Source organism: Monodelphis domestica, chromosome 3 (assembly GCF_027887165.1).
Source record: "Monodelphis domestica isolate mMonDom1 chromosome 3, mMonDom1.pri, whole genome shotgun sequence".
Lineage (NCBI taxonomy): Eukaryota > Metazoa > Chordata > Mammalia > Didelphimorphia > Didelphidae > Monodelphis > Monodelphis domestica.
The window spans coordinates 7,938,563-7,963,327 of NC_077229.1; the positions used below are offsets into that span (position 1 = coordinate 7,938,563).

The 24,765-nt window shown below is 37.2% G+C and overlaps 1 protein-coding gene across 1 annotated transcript in view; it reads left to right on the forward strand.

Moving 5' to 3' along the window:
- The first annotated feature begins 17,724 nt into the window (after positions 1 to 17,724).
- Positions 17,725 to 24,765, forward strand: part of VN2R528 (vomeronasal 2 receptor 528) — a 30,495-nt gene continuing 23,454 nt past the window's right edge. The window contains exons 1-2 of the mRNA NM_001099527.1: positions 17,725 to 17,930; positions 23,762 to 24,056. Coding sequence (NP_001092997.1) covers positions 17,725 to 17,930; positions 23,762 to 24,056 — 501 coding nt within the window. The remainder of the gene's footprint in view (positions 17,931 to 23,761; positions 24,057 to 24,765) is intronic.

Sequence of the window (24,765 nt, forward strand, 5' to 3'; positions counted from 1 at the left end):
GGGGATTAGGAGAGCAAATGCTTAAATGTTTGTGTGTGCTTAAGTTATTGTATGAACCACAATGACTGAATCTTGTGACTCAATTCTCTAGCTAACTTACTTCCTTTTCTATTCAGTTCTACACCTAATCTAATTATGTCCTCTGAGAAAAGTTTATTCAATTGTGGGAATTGGTAGAAAATCTTATTGCATTGTTTGAACATGGCCTTGTGTGCTTGGGAATCTGGAAGACCTCTACCTTCTCTGTAGGATCCCTTAACCAAGGACTTAGGTTATGTTGCCAAGAAATGCAGTCAGATCCTAAGACTTATGGACGAATAATTAGAGAAAACTTGTAAATCTCAAGCAACCTATATGTCTTATCTGAAAACTAGTTGCATATCAATCATTGTTTTCACTTTCCTGGTGGCCCTTGGGGACACAAAGCAATAGCAAACCTTGAGAAAATGTTGGTAAGTAACACAGGAATCATTATCACTTATATCATGGTCTCCTCTGGCTATTTGATAAAGTCTATGGACACTCTCAGAATACTGTTTATAAATGTATAAAATAAAACATAATGTGGAAGCATATTAAAAAAACCATAATGTTCTTTTTGGGCCAAATAAAGAGTTGTTATCTTGTTATTGATTAGTTTAAAATAGAAACTTAGAATTAATAATTATAGATTATGATGTTAGTAAATTCTAAAAATGGCACAAAAGCAGAAATGTGGAAATATTTTCAACTGTTTTATATCAAACCTGAAAATATTAAAAATTAATATTTCCTCTGACCTAAAATACCTTTTCCACACTAACTCCTTTGAAGATAGTTTATATGGAAAACCAGAGGTCATTTTTTAGGAAAACAACTTAAATGTAAGATTATCTTTTATTTAACTTGTTGCCTTCCCCACCCCTAAAGAAACTGGGTTATTGATGAATCTAAGGGGTTTTCTCCTTTTGGTCAGTCTCCTGTGATTGCATTCTCATTCTATTAGAGAGTAGCTATGGGTATAGAAAATTGAGAAGAGGTCCCTATTTCCATTTCTGAAGGACATTATAGTAGTGGTCTGAGAAAGAATTTAATATTGGTTAATTATTCTAAAAACTGTAAAATTGTATTTTTTATATGATAACTTTTTTCATCGTTCAAGATTCCTTTAATTATTATCTTAACTTATCTTGGATGGAGATGTTGGAGAGTATAAAGAAACTATACTAGTTTGGACAGGTCTTCAAGATAGAAGTGGCTTGGATATTGGATTAATGTCAAATTAATTAAAAGAATTTTGTTAATTTAATCACACAAACACATAATACAATTTAAAAATATTTTTTATTTAGAATATTTTCCATGGTTCCATGATTCATTATTCCCTCCAATTTCTCCTCCCCCCTCCAAAATCTGACAAGCAGTTCCACTGGGTTATACATGTATTATTGTTCAAAACCTATTTCCAAGTTATTCAAATTTGCAATAGAGTGATTTTTTTAACATCAAAACCCTAATCACATCCTTATCTCACTACATGGTTGATCATATATTTTTCTGGTTCCACAGTTCTTTCTCTGGATGTGGATAGCATTCTTTCTCCTACGTTCCTCTGGATTGTCCTGGATCATAGTATTGCTACTGGTAGAAAAGTGCATTACATTCTATTGTGTCATAATGTATCAGTCTCTGGGTACAATGTTCTCCTTGTTCTGTTCCTTTTGCTCTTTATCAATTCCTGGAAGTCATTCTAGTTCACATGGAATTCCTCCATTCCTTTATTTCTTTCAGCACAATAATATTCCATCACTAACATATACTACAATTTACGCAGCCATTCCCCAATCGATGGATACCCCCCTCATTTTCCAATTTTTTGTCACCACAAAATGAGCAGCTGTGAATATTTTTGTACAAGTCTTTGCCCTTATTATTTCTTAGGGGCACAGACCTAGCAGTGCTATGGCTGGATCAAAGGGCAGATAGTCTTTTAGCACCCTTTAGGCATACTTCCAAATTGCCCTCCAGAATGGTTGGATCAGTTCACAACTCCACCAGCAATGAATTAATGTCCCTACTTTGCCACATCCACTCTAGCATTCATTACTTTCCTTTGCTATCATGTTAGCCAATCTGCTAGGTGTGAGGTGGTACCTCAGAGCTGTTTTAATTTGCATTTCTCTAATCAGCAGTGATTAGAACATTTTTTTCATGTGCCTATTGATAGTTTTGTTTCCTGTGAAAACTGCCTATTCATGTCCCTTGACCATTTGTTGATTGGGGAATGTCTTGATTTTTTGTAGATTTGACTTAGGTCCTTATATAATTTGAGAAATTCAACTTTTGTCAGAGAGTTTTGTTATAAAAATGTTTTCTAAGTTTGGTGCTTTCCTTATAATTTTGGTTGCATTGGTTTTATTTGTAGAAAACCTTTTTAATTTGATATAATCAAAGTCATTCATTTTACACAATGTTCTATGTCTTGCTTGGTCTTAAATTCCTTCCTTTCCCACAGATCTGACAGGTATACTAATCTATGTTCATCTAATTTATTTATGATTTCACTCTTTATATTTAAGTCACTTACTCATTTTGAATTTATCTTGGTATGGGCTTTAAGATGTTGATCTACACCTAATGTCTCCCATACTGTTTTCCAATTTTCCCAGCAGTTTTCATCAAATAGTGACTTCTTGTCCCAAAAGCTGGGGTCTTTGGATTTATTGAACACTAGCTTACTGAGGTTATTTACCCCTATTCTATTCCATTGATCCATCCTTCTGTCTCTTAGCCAGTATCATATTGTTTTGAAGATCACTGCTTTATAGTACAGTTTAAGATCTGGAACTGCCCCTTCCTTTGCATTTTTTCCATTATTTCCCTTGATATTCTTGATCTTTTGTTCTTGCACATGAACTTTAAGATATTTTTTTCTAATTCTATAAAAAAGTTTTTTGGTAGTTTGACAGGTATGGCACTGAATAATTATGTTAATCTGGTTAAGATTGTACATGGTTGATCTTTGTATATATAACATGTACTGCTGAGAAGAAGGTATATTCCTTTTCATCCCTATTCAGTTTTCTCCAGATATCTATTAACTATAATTTTTCTAGCATTTCATTTACTTCCCTTACTTCTTTATTATTTATTTGTTGGTTCAATTTATCTAGTTCTGAGTGGGGAAGGTTAATATCCCCCAGTAGTATGGTATTACTATCTATTTCCTTCTTAAGCTCCTTCAATTTTTCCTTTAGAAATCTAGATACTATACCATTTGGTGCATAGATGCTTATTTTTTTTTGAAAATTTTATTTAATTAGTCAATTTAGAATATTTTTCCTTGGTTACAAGAATCATGTTCTTTCCCTCCTACCCTTCCCCCTACCCCCATAGCCAACACACAATTGCACTGGGTTTTACATGTGTCCTTGATCAAAACCTATTTCCATATTATTGATGTTTGCATTAGGGTGGTCATTTAGTCTATATCCCCAATCATATCCCCTTCAACCCATGTGATCAAGCAGTTGTTTTTCTTCTGTGTTTCTACTCCCATAGTTTTCCCTCTGAATGTGGATAGTATTCTTTCTCATAAATACCTCCTAATTGTTCTGGATCATTGTATTACTATTAATAGAGAAGTCCATTATATTCGATTGCACCACAGTGTATCAAACTCTGTGTATAATGTTCTCCTGGCTCTGGTCCTTTCACTCTGCATCAGTTCCTTGAGGTCATTCCAATTCACATGGAATTCCTCCAGTTCATTATTCCTTTGGGTACAATAGTATTCCATTACCAATATATACCACAATTTCTTCAGCAATTCCCCAATTGGAGGGCATCCCCTCATTTTCCAATTTTTGGCCACCACAAAGATAGCAGTTCTGAATATTCTTGTACAAATCTTTTCCTTATTATCTCTTTGGGGTATAAACCCAGTAGTGCTATGGCTAGGTCAAAGGACAGACAATCTTTTATCGCCCTTTGGGCATAGTTCCAAATTGCCCTCCAGAATGGTTGGATCAATTCACAACTCCACCAGCAATGCATTAATGTCCCAACTTTGCCACATCCCCTCCAGCATTCATTACTTTCCTTTGCTGTCATGTTAGCCAATCTGCTAGGTGTGAGGTGATATCTTAGAGTTCTTTTGATGTGCATTTCTCTGATTATAAGAGATTTAGAGCACTTTTCATGTGCTTATTAATAATTTTGATTTCTTTAACTGAAAAATGTCCCTTGCCCATTTATCAATTGGAGAATGGCTTGATTTTTATTACAACTGGTTTATCTCTTTATAAATTTGAGTAATTAAACCTTTGTCAGAAGATTTTGTTATGAAGATTATTTCTCAATTTGTTGCTTCCCTTCTAATTTTGGATGCATTAGTTTTGTTTGTTCAAAAACTTTTTAATTTTATGTAATCAAAATTATTGATTTTACATTTTGTAATTTTTTCTAACTCTTGCTTGGTCTTAAAATCTTTCCTTTCCCAAAGATCTGACATGTATATTATTCTGTGTTTTTGCTTATAGTTTTCTTCTTCATATTCAGGTCATAGGGGTGTATATGGGGTGCTCAGGAAGGAGTAATATCTTTGGTATGGAGGGCTTGTCGTGCCCTCCTAGGGCAGCTCTCCAACCTCTGACCCTCATCTGACACCCAGCTCTCACTTGTGGCTCCTAGTAGCTGCTAGCATGTAGCAGCGGCCACACCCTGGGCAATGGCTTCGACAGGCCGGCTAAACCTTGTGAGGGTAGCCATCGGGTTGTTGACCCCTGGTGAACTAGGGCTTTGCTCACCCAGCATGTGAAGACTGTTTCGGCAGAACAGGCGGAAGAAACCAACAAGAAGGTTCAACGGCTGAGATGGCGACGCAGCAAAGCACTGTGGAGTGCTTAGGGCGTGATGGAGCACAAAAGACAACACGGCCATCCAATGCAGCCGAGGAAGTCTCCAGGTGTAACAACTTTTCGTACCACTGGACCCAGGCTTCCAATGCCGAGAGAGTGGGACTGTCTCTGTGCATCGACTTTTCCACTTAAATCTTCACGCACAAGTGTCTTTGTGCACAAAAACGCACAAACACAACTGTCTTCCTCGGTTACTGAGAGACTACTACTATTCAGGTCATTCACCCATTTTGAGTTTATTTTGGTGTACAGTGTGAGATGTTGATCCAAACCATATCTCTCCCATACTTTCTTCCAATTTTCCCAGCAGTTTTTGTCAAATAGTGGATTTTTGTCCCCAAAGCTGGGATCTTTATGTTTATCATAGACTGTCTTGCTGAAGTCACTTACCCCAAGTCTATTCCACTGATCACCCTTTCTGTCTCTTAACCAGTACCATATTGTTTTGATGACCACTGCTTTATAGTATAGTTTATATACTAGTTTGTATACTAGGCCACCTTCCTTCACATTTTTTTTCATGATTTCCCTTGATATTCTTGATCTTTTGTTCTTTCAAATGAACTTTGTTATGGTTTTTTCTAATTCAGTAAAAAAGTTTCTTGATAGTTTGATGGGTATGGCACTAAATAAGTGAATAATTTTGGGTAGGATTATAATTTTTATTATGTTAGCTCATCCTACCCATGAGAAATTAATGCTTTTCCAATTATTTTGATTTAGTTCTAATTGAGTGGAAAGTGTTTTGTAATTGAATATAGTTCCTGTGTTTGCCTTGGCAGATAGATTCCTAAGTATTTCATATTGTCTAGGGCAGGGATCTCCAAACTATGGCCCATGGGACACATGTGGCCCCCCGAGGCCATTTATCCAACCCCCACCACACTTCTGGAAGAGGCACCTCTTTCATTGGTGGTCAGTGAGAGGAACACTGTATGTGGTGGTGTCTCAAAGTGTGGCATCGCTCATGTACAGTACTACTTTTGGTGACATAATCCTTTGCATGGCACCTTGTTCTGAGGGTAACTAAATGGGAATGAGGCACCACTTAAAGTATTATGTGGCTGCACAATGGAAGACGTCAGCATGCTGAGTGGAGATCTGGGGGAAGGGATTCTGCACTATGTATACTGCTGCCTGGTATAGTGGTGGTGCTATGCAAGGTGTGACAGGCCCATCCCAGCCAGCACTGCAGCCTCTGCTATCCCAGACAGCAATATACAGATTTGGTCATAAAATGATTACAAACTGTATTGTCCTCCATCTTATTGTCCCCTTTAGATCTTGCTCTACTTCCTTTCACTCTATTCCTTCTCACCAGTATTTTGCTTTTTGTTACCCCCCTCAACTTCCTGTCCCTTCTATTACCCCCGCCCCCCATTTCCCTTGTCTTATTCTCCTTCTACTTCTCTGTAGGGTAAGATAAAATTCTATGCCCCAGCGAGTATACTTGTTTTTCCTTCTCTGAGCTAGTTACAAAGAGAGTAAAATTTAAGCATTGCCAATCATCACCCTTATCCTCCCCTGTCTACTGATTTTTCTTTCCTCTTTATGTTATTTAATTTACCCAATTCTATGTCTCCCTTTCCTTTTCTTTCAGTGCAACCTTCTCTTTCAGCCCTTGATTAATTTTTTACATGTCATTCATATGCATACATATCATATCATACATACATATGTGTAATTAATTTCTGTACCCTAGAACTACAATTCCCAACATCCCACTGTCCTCCTTATATTACTTGCTGATGTAGGGAGGATATAAGTTTGGTGTAGCCCTACCTCTTTCTCTTCTCCTCAATCACAAGTTGCTGGAGTGGGCTTTTAAACGGGCAAGGAGATCTTAGTCATTTGGTCTTAATTTTGTTATATAATTAGTTTTTTTTAAAACTTCTATTTCATTTTTATTCCTTCTAATTCAAGTGATTATTAATAAACTCTATAAAATATAATTCTTGGAGTGCTGGATATTAATTTAAATCCTACATTTATGGAGGCCAGAAGTGGGGTTTAGAACCACTATTGTTGCTGTTGCTGTGGTCGGTAAAGTATTAACACCTCTTTCCCTTACATTGCTAACAGGTGAGCGCCTTGGAAAACTGAGTGTTTCTTTTAGGCAACAATCAACCTCCTAAAGGCTTTTACCTGAGGAGACACTTCCACCCTCTTAACTCCCCTGGTCAGGTGGGTCTCAAGTGTGTGGTAGCTTAGGGTTGAAATGGCTTTTTAGCCTAGCAACAGCCTAACAACTTAGCATGAATGCTTGGTGAGGAGGAATTGTTACTTATCCCCAGGTTGATTTTAAACTAACCCATGTGGGCTTCCATGCTTATGGCAGTGGGGGTGGAGACTGAGGTGTCATTTGGCCTCTGGCATTTTTACCCCTGGTGGGGGGGAAGGAATCTTTGAAACAGGAAATAGATTTTCAACCAATTTAATAAGTAGAATTGCAAGCACAGTCCAGTTTCCTCCCTATATCAAACAGTTTCCATTCTGGGAGAGTATTACGGAGCTCACACAGCTCAAAATTTTGGGGTATCTTCTCTTACTACTGTTCCTGGGTGCACTTTCCCTCATGATTAGCTTATGTAATCCTGAGATTCAGGGGGGAAATTCATCTCCCTAAACTCTATTGCCATTTTGGCCTGCCCAGTCTCTGCAACACATCCAATATTGGATTCATTCCCTCTATGCTCAGTGTGGGTATGGGGAACCCCAGAGGTGTGACCTAAGGAATCTAGATGGATGATGATACTGGGGAGGGGAAGGAACTTTAAAGAGTCTGGAGGTGAATTTTCACACTTCATTGTTAACTGTTCCAGTTTGTTCCCCTCCAAATAGTGAAGAAATCTCTGTATCAGACTTGGAGAAAAGGACTCTTGAATTCAGTGCCTGTATCCTGTTACATATAATGTATTTGCTGATTCTTTTAAGATTTAATTTTTTTAAGTTCACATATTAATCTAATCTAATATCTTCTGTTATACTATTTCACTTTCTGTTACTGTGTTTTGGCCATTAGCTATGTTCTGTTACATTGTCTTTATTTTTAACCTCCCCGTCCCATGACTGGCCTGGAGAAGATACCATTGTAAAAGCCTATAGTCAACTCCGCAAGAAAGCTTTACTATTTTTCCTTGGCAGTCGACAAGAGCAATGATGTTCTTGATTCTGCACAACTTCTAATTTTTATTTGTGAGACAAATGGCAAGTTCAAAGTCACAGAAGAGCTTGTTGCACTGCAAAGCATCAAAGGAACAATTATAGGAGAAGATATCCATGAAAAGATTTCCCAAACTATTAAGGATTTGGAGCTGGACTGGGCTAAACTAGCCAGTGTGATAACTGATGGTGCTCCTAGCATGGTGGGGTCTTAGAAAGGAGTAATTGCTCACATTAACCAAGAGATGGAGAAACATAACCATTCTTATCCAATAGCCATACACTGCTCATCCACCAACAAGCACTGCTATGTAGTAAGTCCCTGAAGTGGGACTCTGTTATGAAAATTGTGGTATCTTGTTTTAAGTTCATTAGAGCTAATGCACTAAACCACAGACAATTTCAGGAATTTCTGCCTGAGCTAAATGTTGCCTATGAAGATGTTCTGTACCACACAGAAGTCCATTGGCTGAGTGGAGGGAGAGTTTTGAGACTTTTCTACGACTCACTTCCACAGATTAGAGCTTTTATGCTTTCAAAAAACAAAGAAGTACCAGAGCTCAAAGATGCAGAATGGAAATGGCACCTCACATTTCTGACAGATGTAATAGGGCTACTCAACAGTTTCAATGTGCAACTTCAAGGAAAAGGGAACTCATCTGTGATATACAATCACATGTGAAAGCATTTGAAGTAAAATTAGGCCTCCTTATCAAACAAGTGAAGGAGGAAAATTTCTGCCATCTCCCCTTAACTCAAAATCTGTTAACTGAAAAACCATTGATTGCATTCCCAAAAGAAACATGTGTGGATTCACTGGAAAAGTTGCAAGAGGAGTTCTGATTTAGATTTAAAGAGTGTCATCTCCATGAACAGCACATACAGTTTTTCCTTAACCCATTTTCTATTGACATTAAAAATGTGGATACAATTTACCAAATGGAACTAACTGAACTGCAGAATTGTGACTCTTAAAGACCCATTTAAGTCAAGCAGCTTGCCTAATTTCTATGCATCTTTCCCCTCTGAGACATATCCTAATCTCAGGAACAATGCACTCAAAATGGCAACCATCTTTGGCAGCACTTACGTCTGTGAACAGACTTTATCCAGAATTAAACACCTGAAATCTCCAACCAGATCTAGACTAACTGATGCACACTTGCGTCACTTGTTATGGCCAGCAGTGACAAAGATGGAACCAGACATTGACCATCTCATTAGCCAAAAACAGGCCCATAGTTCCCATTGAAATACTGGTCAGTTTGTTGATTTAAATTTACTTGTTCTTTATTTCAAATACCGTATTTGTTCCAGTTTTTTTTTTACTTTAAAATAAGATGTGTGCAGTGTGCATAGGGATTTATCCATAGTGTTTTTTTTCATAGTCCAGTCCTCCAATGGTCTGAGGGACAGTGAACAGGCCCCCTGTGTAAAAATTTTGGGGACCCCTGCTGTAGACAATATAGAAAAGGAAGTCGACCTGCTAAGACAAACCCAGTATCTATATTTTCTGTTATGAAAAAATTCTCTGAGACTGTGTATTAATCTATAATTATTGATTAGTAAAGATGAGAGAGAGAGAGAGAGAGAGAGAGAGAGAGAGAGAGAGAGAGAGAGAGAGAGAGAGAGAGAGAGAGAGAATGACCACTTGATGGCTTGAATGGCCTAACTAAAAATTGATTCTTTGCTTCCCTGACTCAAGTTCCAATTAGCTCTGTGATAAGTCAGTGTGTTCCCTAGAGAAGGAAAATAGAGCAGTTCATGCACAGCAGGAAAGAGAAAGAACTTCTTATGTCCCTTCTTAGAAAGCTGGTTTTTGCCACTCCTCATGGGAAGATCTAACTGTCAACACTAAACCTCAGTCTGGGTCTGAGATTTGACTTCTGGACATGCCACTCATTGCATGGGACTTCTGCCAGTCCCTTCTTTACACCAGGATTACATGTCACCACCACTCACACCTCTGATTCCTCCTATACTACATGTGTGTAGCCAGTCAAAGGATGGGTTTGATGTCAACAAAAATTCAGTTTTCAATCTGATCTTTGTATTTCCTTTTCTCAGCCCAGTTGTTGTTATAAATAATTTGTCCATTAAAAACTATTTATTTATCTAATTAATTTATAATATTTTTCTATGGTTACATGATTCATATTCTTTTCCTCCCCTTCTCCCTCTCCCTCCCATAGCCAATAAACAATTCAACTGGGTTTTCCATGTCTCATTGATCAAGACCTATTTCCATATTATTAATATTTGCAATAGTGTAATCATTTGGAGTCTACATTCCCAATCATATCCCCATCAAACCATGTGATCAAGGATATGTTCTTCTTCTATGTTTCTACTCCCACAGATCTATCTCTGGCTATGGATAGCGTTCCTTCTCAGAAGTCCCTCAGAATTGTCCTGGGTCATTGCATTGCTGCTAGTAGAGAAGTCCATTACATTTGGTTGTACCACATCACTCTCTGTGTACAATGTTCTCCTGGTTCTGCTCCTTTCACTCTGCATTAATTCTTGGAGGTCTTTCCAGTTCGCATGGGATTCATCCAGTTCATTATTCCTTTTAGCACAATAGTATTCCATCACTAACATATACCAATATTTGCTCAGTCATTCCCCAGGTGATGGACCACCCCTACATTTTCCAATTTTTTACAACCACAAAGAGCATGGCTATAAATATTTTTGTACAAGTCTTTTTCCTTATTATCTCTTTGGGGTACAAACCAAGCAGTGGAATGACTGGATCAAAGGGCAGGCCATCATTTAAAGTCCTTTAGGCATAATTCCAAATTGCCTTCCAGAATGGTTGGTTCAATTCACAACTCCATAAGCAATATATTAGTGTCCCTATTTTGCCACATCCTCTCCAATATTTATTATCCTCCTTTGATGTCATGTTAGCCAATCTGTTAGATGTGAAGTGATACCTCAGAGTTGTTTTGATTTGCATTTCTCTAATTATATGAGATTTAGAACATGTTTTCATGTGCTTATTGATAGTTTTGATTTCTTTATCTGAAAATTGCCTATTCATGTCCCTTGACCTGTTATGAATTGGGGACTGACTTGTTTTTTTTTTTTTACAATTGATTTAGTTCCTTATATATTTGAGTAATTAGACTGTTGTCAGAGGTTTTTGTTATAAAGATTTCCCCCTAATTTGTTGCTTATCTTCTAATTTTGGTTGCATTAGTTTTGTTTAAATAAAATATTTTAAATTTAATGCAATCAAAATTATTTATTTTATATTTTATAATTTTTTCTAACTCTTACTTAGTCTTGAAATATTTCCTTTTCCAAAGATCTGACAGGTATACTATTCTGTGTTCACCTAATTTACTTATAGTTTCCTTCTTTATATTCAAGTCATTCACCCATTCTGAATTTGTTTTGGTGTAGTGTGTGAGATATTGATCTAAACCTAATCTCTTCCATACTGTTTTCCAATTTTCCCAGTGATTTTTGTCAAATAGTTGATTTTTGTCCCAAAAGCTGGGATCTTTGGGTTTATCTTAGACTGTCTTGCTGAGGTCATTTATCCCAAGTCTATTCCACTGATCCTCCCTTCTGTTTCTTAACCAGTACCATATTGTTTTGATAACCACTGCTTTATAGTTCAGTTTAAGATCTAAAACTGCTAGTCCCCTTCCTTCACATTTTTTCATTATTTCTCTTGATATTCTTGATCTTTTATTCTTCTAAATGAATTTTTTAATAGTTCCCCCCCCCCAATTCAGTAAAAACATTTCTTAGTACTTTAATAGGTATCACACTAAATAAGTAAATAAATTTGGGTAGGGTTGTCATTTTAATTATGTTAGCTTGTCCTGCTCATGAACAATTAATCTTTTTCCAATTGTTTAGTTCTAGTTTTAATTGTGTGGAAAATCTCTTCTAGTCATGTTCGTATAATTTCTGTGTTTGCCTTGGCAGATAGATTCCTAACTGTTTTATATTGTCTAGGGTGATTTTAAATAGAATTTTTCTTTCTAATTCTTGCTTCCAGGATGTGTTGGAAATATATAGAAATACTGATTATTTATGTGGGTTTATTTTGTATCCTGCAACTTTGCTAAAGTTGTTGATTATTTCCACTAGCTTTTTAATTGATTCTTTAAGATTCTTTTTGGGGGTGGGAATTTATTTAATTAGTCAATTTAGAATATTTTTCCTTGGTTACAAGGTTATGTTCTTTCCCTCCTCTCCTCCCACTCCTGTAGCCGATGTGCATTTCCACTAGGTTTTGCATGTGTCCTTGATCAAAACCTATTTCCATATTGTTGATTTTTGCTCTAGGCTTAGGATTCTTTAAGTAGACCATCATATCATCTACAAGGAGTGATAGATTGGTCTCTTCATTGCCTATTTTAATAGTTTCAATTTCTTTTTCTTCTCTGATTACTACAGTTAGTTTTTTTTAGTATAATGTTAAATAATAGAGGTGATAATGGCATACTTGTTTCACTCCTGATCTTATCCAGAAGACTTCTAATTTATCCCCATTGCAGATGACACTTGTTAATGGTTTTAAATATATACTGTTTATTATTTTTAGGAAAGGCCCTTCTATTCCTATACTTTCTAATGTTTTCAATAGAAATGAGTGTTGTATTTTGTCAAAGGCTTTTTCTGCTTCTGAGATAATCATGTGATTTCTGTTGGTTTGGCTATTGATATGGTCAATTATGTGGATGATTTTCCTAATATTAAACCATCCTTGCATTCCTGATATAAATTTCACCTTATTATAGTGAATAATGCTCATGATCACTTACTGGAGTCTTTGCTAGTATTCTATTAAAGATTTTTACATCTATGTTCATTAAGGAGATTGGTCTGTAGTTTTCTTTCTCTGCTTTTGATCTGCCTGGCTTTGGAATCAGTTCCATATTTGTGTCATAAAAGGAATTTGGTAAAGCTCCTTATTTTTTTATTTTGTCAAATAGTTTGCATAGTATTGGCATTAGTAGTGCTTTAAATGTTTGATAGAATTCACATGTCAATTCATCTGCCCCTGGGGGATTTTTTTCTTAGGGAGTTCTTTTATGGCTTGTTCAATTCCTATTTCTGATACGAGATTATTTAAGTATTCTATTCCTCTTCTGTTCATTTAGGCAATTTATATTCTTGTAAATATTCATCCATGTCAACTAGATTGTCATATTTGTTGCCATATAATTGGGCAAAATAATTCTTAATAATTCCCTTAATTTCCTCTTCATTTGAGGTGAGGTCTCCCTTTTCATCTTTGATACTATTAATTTGGTTTTCTTCTTTCCTTTTTTAAATTAGATTAACCAGTACTTTATTTTATTTGTTTTTTCAAAGTAACAACTCCTTTGTTCATTCAATAGTTCTTTTACTTTCAATTTTATTAATGTCTTCTTTAATTTTTAGTATTTCCAGTTTAGTTTTTATCTGGGGATTTTTAACTTGTCCTCTTTCTAGTTTTTAATTTGCATGCCCAATTCATTGACCACTTTCCTCTCTCTTTTGCTGGCATCTGCACATACATTTCTCCCTGAGTATTGCTTTAGCTGCATCCCATAGATATTTTTTCCTTGGCTTGGAAGCTCTTGAATTTGACAGTTATATTCCTAGGGGTTGTCTTTTGAGGACTCAATGTAGAGAGTGATATATGATGTCTTTTCAATGCCTATTTTGTCCTTGTGTTCAAGAATATCAGGGAAGTTTTCTTGGATAATTTTCTGTAATATGATGTCAAAACTTCTATTTTTTTCCTTGGTTTTCAGGTAGACCAATGATTCCCAAATTGTCTCTCCTGGACCTGTTTTTTATGTCAGTTATCTTTTCAAAGAAATATTTCATGTTTCCTTCTATTTTTCTTTCTTTTGATTTTGATTTATTATTTCTTGCTGTCTTGCGAGATCATTAGTTTCTATTTGCCCAATTGTAGTCTTTAAAGTTTTCAGCTATGATAACTTGATTTTCCTTTTTGGTTTGGTCTATCCTGCTTTTCATGGCTTCCAGTAGGTCAATTATGGTCTCCAATTTGTTTATTGCTTCATGTGAATTCTATGCTTCTTTTCCCAAGTGATTCTTTCTTTTTGAATTAGTTTCATTTCTATTTCCCACTTTTCTGTCCATTTTCTTCTATCTTTCTTACTTAGATCTTCAATTCCATTTTGAGTTCCTTGAGAGCTTGTGACCAATTTCCATTTTTTTTGAAAGTTTGGATGCATTTCCTGGTTTGTCACTCTGTGCTGTTGCCTTTGAACTCTGCTCCTTTTCTCCATATAAATTATCCAATATCAGAGGTTTTCTCTGTTGGAGTTCATTTCTTTTGGTACTTGTGGATTGTGGTTCCTTCTGTAGGGGGAAAAGGGGTTATTTTTTAAAGGATTAGACTGGATTATTTAAGATTGTGGTCAACAGGAATTTAATTTATTCCAAAGATATTTGTTTACAATTTATTTACAAAATGTAGAAAGAGTGAAGTAAGAAAATCAGAGAGAGGATAGGGTAAGATATCTAGCTTAAGCACTAAGTAATTTACTCCCAGCCATTGGTTCATAGTGGGCAGGGAGAGTTAGTCCTTAGATCTTGGCAAAACCAGGGAGCTGGGAAAGTTTCTTTCAAGAGGTAGGTCTCTCTTGCGGCTAGTTTTTTCCCTCCCAGAAAATCCAGGAAAGGAGTCAGCCTTTTCATTCACCATGTGTCAGTTCAAAGGAAGAGATTTTAGAACAGGTCTAGAAGAGACCAGGAACAGGGTCTCAGGTTTGGTCAGCAGATTCTCCACCAGTCTCCATTCCAAAAGAATGAAGAACTGGATCTAGTCTCCACTCCAAGGAATGAAGAATGTATCTCACAGGAAGTGACAGCTCCTTTTAAAGATACTTCTTTTGTGTCACTTCCTGTGTCTTCCCCTAAAGTAATATCTACCAACCACAGTTGAAGCTTTGCTTTAGGAATGCCCAGGGACAGTTAGTTTACTTCTGATTCATCCCCACTTTTGCACATGTGGGTCACAGACCTCCCACTCAATGATTAAGTGGGATGTTTATACTTTTGGTGATTAGATCTACAAATGGGCAGATCTCCATACTCAAGTTTTAAGTATGGTGTTTACACTTTTGGTGATTAAATCTAAAAATAGGCAGGAGTTAAAATTTAATCTTCATTATCAGGGGAGAGTTAAATTTAATCTTCACACTTCTCATTGGTAGCCATTGCTATGCTCATTTTTTTCTCTGTATTACCTTGGTTTCTCAGCCAAAAGTCTGAGTGAGGCAGGCAGGCAGTTCTTCATGTAGTGGGTTTTAAAGAATCTTGCCCTGAGGTGATTTTTCCAGTCTCCAGGGTGTCTGTTGTGGCCAGCCTATGTGTGCCCTGTGTCCTAGCACATGCTTTGAGCTCTGAGTTCCATGCTCTGTGCTTTACAGCCTCAGGTTCCAAGGCTCACTGCCAAGGCCCTGTGGTACCCTCAGGAGTAAGACTGTGGTGCCCTCAGACAGCCCCCGAGAATTTAGAGATTGCCCCAGCCCTTTCTCTGACTCTGGCATGGTAGGTGGTGTGGGGGAGAGGTGATCAGCTCACCCTTTGGTAGGTGTAATTTTATCCCCCTATAGCATGGAAATGCCCAACCCTGCCTACCTTTAAGGCTGCACCCCTTGGCAGAGCCCCTTCCATCTTCTGATTTAGACTTTTGTCCTTTTGAGATGGTTGTTGTGATTGGGAGACTTGTAAAGTTCCTTCTACTCTGATCCTGGAAGTCCATTTGTTCTTAATAAAAAGGTTAACTTACTTTCTCAGTTAGTAGATAGGTGGGGTGGGTTAATGGAAAAGATGCTGGATTTGGAGTCAAGGAGACAAAACCACAACATGATTATGAATAAGTCATTTATCAGGTCTGATTTTCAAGAATGTTGGCATTGATATCCTCTAGGGATGTTTTGGTTCAAATGAGTACATGCAAAGGTTTTGCAAGTATAAAATAAAAGTCTGTTGTGGGATGATTCCAAATCAATTTCCAGTGTTCTTTCTACTGTAGTGCCCCTTCCTTACAGGAAGTATGAATGAGTGTAGCCCTGGAGGAGAAAAACATGTTCAAGAGTTGTAAACTACATTGTTCATAAACTGACTGAAGGAAATGGAAATATTAAACATGGAACAGAAAATGTTTAGGTGGAGAAAAAAGGATGCCTCCATTTGTTTGAAGACTAGCTGTGGAATGAATGAGGAAGAAGAATGGATCAAGGCAGCGAATTGTAGATTTCAGCATGTAGTGAAAACTTCCTCACAGAGCTGATTCAAAATGCAATGACCTATCCTAGGAAGTGTTGAGGTCTCCACCACTGAGTCTTTTAAGTAGAGTTTGGGATAATAGAGGGGGTTGTGAAGTTAGTGTTTTCTTTGAAATATGGATTAAACTAAAATCCTTCTGAAATCCCTTATAACTCTCAAATATTCAAGGATTAAAAAAATTTCTCTTGGATAATCACTTGTGTATTGATGGGATGCTAGGGTCAATAAAATTTCAGGCCTCTGAAGGAACCATTGTGAAGGAAGATTGCCATCCATAGACATGGACTGGACCTCATAGTCTCAGCAGGCCCTTTCATTTCTGATATTCAGTTATAGGTTTGTAGTACTCAATTATTGCAATGGAACAGTTGGGATGGGAAGGGAACTTGATATGAAAGTGATTCATGACCAAGGAGAGCACCTTGAAAAGACCACTCTGTACCCCAAATTGTGTCAGGTCTGGACTGCATGGCCCAAGGTTATCAGAAGAGGTTTACAGATTGTATCATGGATAATAACATTAGACTTGGAGTCAGGAAAAGCTTAATTCAAATATTTCTCAGACACTTCTTAGCTCTGTGAATGTTTCCTCATCCAAAAAAATGGGAATAATAATATTTCCTTCACAGTGTCTGTGAGGATCAAATGAGATGATGCATCCAGTATTTTGCAACCCTTAAAGTGCTAACATAAATGTTAGTCTTCTTCTTCTTACAAGTAATATACATCAAGACCATGGGTCAGATAGCCTATTGACCTGACTTCTATTCCAATGATTCCTGCCTGGAGTCTAGAATCACCTTGGAGAGAATCATAGTTCTCGTAACAAACAGTATGTTTGCCCGAGAGTCCATACAACAATTTGCTGATACAGAAGAAAACATTGAAATAGGGAAAATAAGCCTCTTAAAAAGCTCAAATATCTTTAGTCCAAAGAGCTCTACCAGAAATAGGGAAAGGGATTGAAAACATATTTTTTCCACTTCTATATTGATTTTCCCCTTGGACTCAGGGACAAAGCTAGAGATGCCTCAGGCAGAGATGGTCCCCTGAGCTTCTAACTGGCAGAGGTTGAGTTCTGAGGTGAGGGAAAAGCCAGACACCTGTCTACTCTCAATAACAGGAGCATTAATAGGGAAAGTGTCCAATCTCAGAAACAGTGATGTTTAAATACTCCCCTCCTTCCATTACTACCCCAAACACAGGCCTTATGGATACAGGGCTTGGCACTCATGTAATTTTTCAGAAGCTGGACTCTTCTTCATCAGAATAAGTCACAAGAAGGTGACCGTCTGCTAGGGTAGTTACTACTTGACTGCCTCTAGTTTGGGGACTTTAACTGGTATTCAGAATGATGCTGCCCAAAATTCAGAGAAAAATTTCCTGTATGATTCCTGTTCTTCTGGTAATGCTTTCACCTTCTGTGCACAAGATTGAGAAATCCTCTTGTTTCCCCAAAACCAGTCCCAGCCTCTCCAGAGATGGAGACCTGGTGATTGGGAGCTTTCTCCCTTTATATTCAGTAGAAGTGAGCAATCTCAGAGGAGCAGAACTGTTTCAAAGTCATCCTGACAAGGGCTGTAGGGATTACAAGTAAGTACCTGCTAGATTATTTCATATGGGGCTCTTTTTAAATTGTGATGCTTGCAAAAAGATATTTATAGGTGGGTCTCCAGCCTGCTGTCTCTAAAATTATTTTCTGGGATCCCTGCTAGTTCTAGATATGGGATTTCACTATCTGATAGGACCCTTTGATTAATCTAATGGGATTATGTATGGAAAATATTTTGTAAATCTCAAAGAACCATATTAATTTCTGTGGGCTTCAGTTTCCTCCCATATAAAGTAGTGATAATAATAGCACCTTCCTTCAAGTGTTTTGTGAGGATCAAATGAGATAATATATATAAAGTGTATTACAAAGTACATACATACTAGGTATTATTACTAACTTCTCTAGGCCTCAGTTTCTTCACTTCTAAAATAACAACTACCTCTCAGTGATTGTTTTTTTTGGGGTCAATTTATCAGTACCTGATGTCACATTCAGGCTTCATAGAGCAATAACAGCTCTTTGGATGGTCCAATTTAAAGCTTTCCAGTGATCTTGCTGCCACTGGAAAACTATAGAAACCCAGCAAAGATTAAATGTGTTGAAATGCAAAATCAAAAGGGAAATGGACAAGAATCTTGATTCAAGAACCAGAGTACCAGCTTTCCAAATCTAGATTATTCTCCAGGGATATTCATGTACTAGCCATGTCATGGTGAAATAGCTTGGGAGTCCTAAAGTTAATAGATGTACTTAGTAGAGCAGAAACTTAGAAATGCAGTGGAGTAGAATGAGAGTGGAAAATGTATGAAAATGGCCAATGGGTTACTGGACACCTTATGAATTCCTGATTCTGCATGTCTATGTCTGCCTTTCTCTCCCTTTATCTGTTGATCAGTATTTTTGGTTTTCCCCTTCCATCTGCTTTCCTTTGCTCACCAGGTACATCTTCATTCAGTGGACAAAATATGGAAACAAGGTTTATTTATTCAATGTCATTATGTTATTTGAATCCCCCTTTTTGTTCTCCTTTCCCTTTTAAGTTTATTTTCCATTTTCTTCTCAGAGTTGGTCACAAATGATTACTGGGGATGGAGAGTACTGCTCCCTCTGCACAAGATGACTTTTAAAAGTTTCTGCCACACCTACATTTTGACTCAGTTGTAGATAAGAGCAGGGCAGAGGTTTTTGATGGAAGAAAATTTCTTTCAATCAAAATTCTACTTCAAAAGAACAACCATATGAAAATGGCTTGTCTGGACATTCAATTATAAAAGTATTTTTCAACCCTATTGCTTACCAGGCTCTATTTTAGAAGTAGTTGAGAATATAAGCACAACAAAACAAACCACCCCAACTTACCAGGTATTTACATTTTAATGAAGGAGACAACATCTTCACATCAAATACATATTGCATGAATATAATATTGTTGTTATATGTTATATATTATATAGCTATAATAGTGCTGTTCAGTCATTTTATTTTCTCAAGAGTATTTGTGAGTCCATTTTTTTTCTTGGCAAAAATACAATGCAGTGGTAGATTTTCAATTTCCTTCTCCAACTCACTTTACAGATGAAAAATATGAAGCAAACAGGTTTACCCAGGGTCTCACAGCTAGTAAATGTCTGAAGTCAGATTTCAACTCAGGTCTTCTTTACTCTGAGAATGGCAATGTTTACATTGAGATAATTTGTGAGAGCAGCACAAGTAGTTGGGACAAGGATGAGGATGAGGAAAAGATTCATGAAAAGGATGTGCAAGATTGTGCCTGAGTTATGTCTTAAAGAAAGAAAGGGACCCTAGGATTTGAAAAGAACATATTCCAGGAATATGAGACTATCAATGCAAAGGTACAGGGGCTGGAGATTTGCTGAATAACTTCCATTTGAATTGTTTTAGGAAAATTTTGAAGATGAACTGGCAAATAAGGTACTGGATACTGAGGTTCTTTCTAGGTCTGACTTGCCAGGAATTCAACCTCTCCAAGAGAAAGCTAAACTAGGATGGTCTAGCCAAATATTTTGAATCTTAAAAACACATTTGCCTAAAAGACAATTTTACAGAGAACTCACAAAAAGCAAGTGCTCATGTGGAAGTCAGAGAAAGTGATACAAGTATGATCTTAAGGTCGCTCTGAAGAACTTTGGTAGTCACTGTGAGACATTGGTGACACTTACACTGTGCCACCTTGTATGATGTGCCCTCATCTAAGAAGGTACTGTTCTCTACGAGCAAGTCAAAATTGCAGAAACTCATTATAAATGTAAGATGCATAAATTTAGAGATCTGTCCATGTGAAAAATCCATAGGAGCTATTTGTGCCTGAACCATGGGAAAGATTTCTGAGTTCCCATTGATCTGACACTGTGCACTAAACTCTACATAATGTAACAGTTAAAATTTAGGGGAGATGGGGAGACTGAGGCAGGTAGAAATTAGTTTCTCTTTGCAAGAAGTATTATATTTTTTAGCGGTTTATTAAAGGTTAAAGATTAAAGAATATACAAGTAAGAAACATGTGCCTAGGCCAGAGGCCTAGACAAAATAACCTCACATCACGCAAGAGATGTGCCTGCTCCAAAACGGAAGTCCAAAAGAGACCCCAAAATCCTTGTCCTGGAATCAGACAGAATCATTAATCAAAGTCCCATAATTTATTTAAATAATTAGTGGCATCGTTTTTATAGTCACAAGCCTTTTTGGGCATGCATTAGCAAATGTATTTCAAACTTGTAGCACTGAAAAATAAAAAAGTTAAAGAAAATCTTAATGCTGGTGACATGTGCTTCAAATATAAAAAGGAGAGAAAAAATAATTAAAAAACTGAAAAAGTATATTGCATGTGCAAGAAAATATAATAATAAAAGAGCTTTAAAAATTCAAAAATATAGCTTATAATCATTGACACACGGTGTCAGCTAAGAAAATATAGAATGCAAGACTTTCTCACCAAAAATGAGATCCATTTCCTCTTAATATCTGGCCACGATCACTGTGAGTAGAAGGCAAATGAATTGAACAAGGTTAACAATTTTTTCATCTTTAAAAATACAGTAGTACAACTATGTAGTTACCAAAATCCCCAAAATTCTCAATAGCCCAATTAATTACAATAGCAAACAAACACACTTTCATATTTCACATAAGTTGCTGTATGACATTTTTAAAACCTATGAATTTATGGATATTTGTCACAATTTTTACAAACATAGCAATCTTTCAACCTTGGTAATTAAACATATTTTTTTAAACAAAGTAAAACTCATCTTGGGTTAAGAACATAATCAAGAAATCTATATATCATTCTGGTGGAAGTAAAGTAATGAGCTGAAGAGCATAAATAAAGGGGTGCTCCTTTATCTTGGAGGCTTTTTAGGGGTACAGATGCCCTGAAATTAACTGCCCAACTTCCATTCACATGTGGGAAGGTTGGGGTTTATAAAATGTATTTCACTTCAGCTAATGGGCCTTACCTCGTGGTAGGGGCAGGCAAAAATAACCAGATTGTTAAAAAAAATTCCAAAAATCATATTTAAAAAATCCTTAAAATCAAATCATTTGAGGTATTTAGCACATTAAAATTCCAAAGGTTGTTAATACAATTATAACCAGTTCTGAAGTCCACCTATCCTCAGCAAAATAGAAAAAAGCTGTTTTTTTCATATATGGGCATATTCACAATAATATTTGTTCAACACAGTTATAGGGGAAAAACAACAGAATTTCAAAACTCAGTACATTCAAAATAAATTCAATCAACCTTCAGTTCAAGCAGAATAACATTGAATCCAGTAATATATGAACTTAAAATCACAAAGTTAAACCTTAAACAAAAAATGCAATAGAATACAGAGATTTTTATAAACCATTGGAGTCTGAAATGCCTTAGAATATAGCCTTTAGTCTCTTCAAAGTCCCTTGGGTTCTTATCCATTTAAATGTCTATTGTCCGAAGGCAGAGTAGTAAGAGCTAGGCAATGGGTTTCAAGGGACCCATCCAGGGTCCCATAGCTGGGAAGTATCTGAGGCCAGATTTTAACCCAGAACCATGCTCTCAGTGCCCTGAGCCACCCATTTGCAAATTCAAAGTTGAATCTTTGGGCTAATGAAATTACCAGAACAGTCAAAAGGTATCCTTTTAAACAGCCCATTGCTATTAAGTTTCTGTTTGAAAAATCTGTTTCTTCTCCTCTCCCTTTTCTCTCTCCCCTGATATGATCCCCCTGTGGCCAATACCCCCATCCACGTGGAGGGTTAGCCTAAAGGAAAATTACCCGTTCTCCTTTCCCTCTCATCTCTCCCTTCCACCCACGTGGCCAATACTGTTACCAGCTGGTCGCAATGAGTCCTCAGCAATCTGCTCCAAGGATCTGGGTGATGAGCTGGCTGGGTCGGAGGCCAGATGGGTGAGAGACAGACCGCCGGGGTGGGTTGGGCTGGGAGCTGGAGCACAGCTCGGGCACTAGGTGAGAGGCCAGGAGCAGAAGCAGGAGCCGGAGAGGGCCGCAGGCAGGAGCTGATCAAGATGGTTTTCTAAAGAGCATCTCGGAGAACCTTGGCTTTAAAAAAAAATTCTCTAGGCTAAAAAAATTTTGAGAAGTTCTCATACAATCTAGTGGTCGCCATCTGTAACAGTTAAAATTTAGGGGAGATGGGGAGACTGAGGCAGGTAGAAATTAGTTTCTCTCTGCAAGAAGTATTATATTTTTTAGCGGTTTATTAAAGGTTAAAGATTAAAGAATATACAAGTAAGAAACATGTGCCTAGGCCAGAGGCCTAGACAAAATAACCTCACATCATGCAAGAGATGCGCCTGCTCCAAAACAGAAGTCCAAAAGAGCCAAGAGCCCCTCAAAAGCCTTTGAATCAGCTTAAATACCTTCTCCATCTCGGCCCAGGTGAGATTACAAGGCATTCTGGGGAAGTGGAGCAAAGGCTCATGGGGATTGTAGTCCTGTATTCGAGTCTATTTTTTTACAATAGTGATATTTTGATCTTTGACTATGAAGGACAAAAAGCTCTTAATTGTCCTCTAGTCCTCTAAATGTGTTGACTACATACAATCTATTGTATATATAATTAGTGTGAAGATAGTTATGTGCATGTTGTTTCCTCTATTAGGCTGTGAATTCCTTGAAATCTGGCATTGCATATATCAGATATTCAACCTTCTTTTGCACCTCCAGTGTTTTATCCAGTGCTTGAAACTTAAATGGTACTTAATTGACTGATACCCACCTTCCCTCAACTCCTAAGTGTTTTTCCTAAAGAGCAAGACTGATCATATCCCCTAAATCAATAAACCCAGGAACTCCATGATTATTTCTAGGATAAAATTAAAAGCTATCTAAAATAAAAATGTCTTCAAACATGACTTTTTCCCATCTTTCTACTCTTCTTGTACATTACTTCCACCCACAAAATCTACAGTCCACCAGTAATGCCTACTTGTTCCTTACACACTTGCATCTACCTGTCTTTACTTTGGTTGCTCCCCATGCTTGGAATGCTCTTTCTCTTCACTTTCACTTCTCAGAATCTCTGGATTCCCATAAGATTAATATCAAGTGATATCTTCTAGAAAGAGGTTTTGTAGCTTTCCCTCCTCCCACTTCAGCTTGTGCCTTCACTTCTAAGATTTACTTTTATCTGTTATGAACTTATCTTGCATGTACATATTTATGCATATGTGGTTTTAACATTTAGAATGGAAGTTACTTGATGCATAGAATGTTTTTTTTCCTTTGTATACCCAGTGTTCTGCAGTGTCTGGCACATATTAAGAGCTTAAAAAATGATTGTTGATTGAGTCTAATGGATTGTCTTTGAATATTTTACTCTTTGTTTCCTACTCTCTGTCCCTCAGGTGGCTGTACAAAAATTACCAGCAGGTTCTGGCCCTGGTATTTGCTGTGGAGGAAATCAACAGGGACCCCAATCTGTTACCCAATATTTCTTCTCTCGGATTCCATGTCTACAATGCCTATCACAGTGATGATAGAACCTTGGAGAGCTCCCTACAGTGGCTCTCTGGCCAGGGACTGCTCATCCCTAACTACAGATGCAGGGAGAAGGATAATGCCTTGGTCATTATTGGAGGAGCCACATCTTCTCTGTCTGTTCAGATGGGCACCTTGTTTGAGCTCTACAAGTTCCCGCAGGTAGGGAATACTGAGCATGCCATCTTCTGTCCTTTTCTCAAAATCACTCAATCTTGGGAGTAATGAAGTTGTCTTTCATTAATGACCAGATTATGAACTGAAGATAGAAGTTATTATTCAGCTTTTGGCATTCTTAAGGATACTAGGATATGGTAGCAGATCCTGAAGATAAATATGAGAAGTAGCTTTCCCAAAACCAGTCATAAACTTGTCAGCAGAGCCAAGATGAAAGCCCAAATGTTCTGGTTTATAGTTCCTCTCATGGTTCAACAAACCACCCTGTCTGCACATTGCAGAGGGGAGAGGTAGGCTGGAAAGAGATTAGTTAGGAGGCCATCTACTAGACCAAGTGAGAAATGGTGAGCATCTGAACTAAGTGCTGGCCATGTGAGTGGAGAGAAGGGGATCAAACAAAAAGCATTTAAGTGCTTAGTATTGCTAGGTGTTAGAGAAACACAAAAGAGGGAAACAGTACTTGCATTCAGTGAGATCACAGCCCAACAGGGCATGCAACATGCAGAAAAGTAGGACCACACAAAAGATATATGAGGAAAAATTGGAGATCCTTTCAGCAGGGAGATAATACCTTGGGAAGCCTTCTTACAGAAGGTGCTATTTTATATGAGAACTGAAAGAAACTAGAAATGTAGTGTACATGGAGATGAGTAAAATGTAAGAGGAGTAAAACTGTAGGAAGGTACCAGGTTGT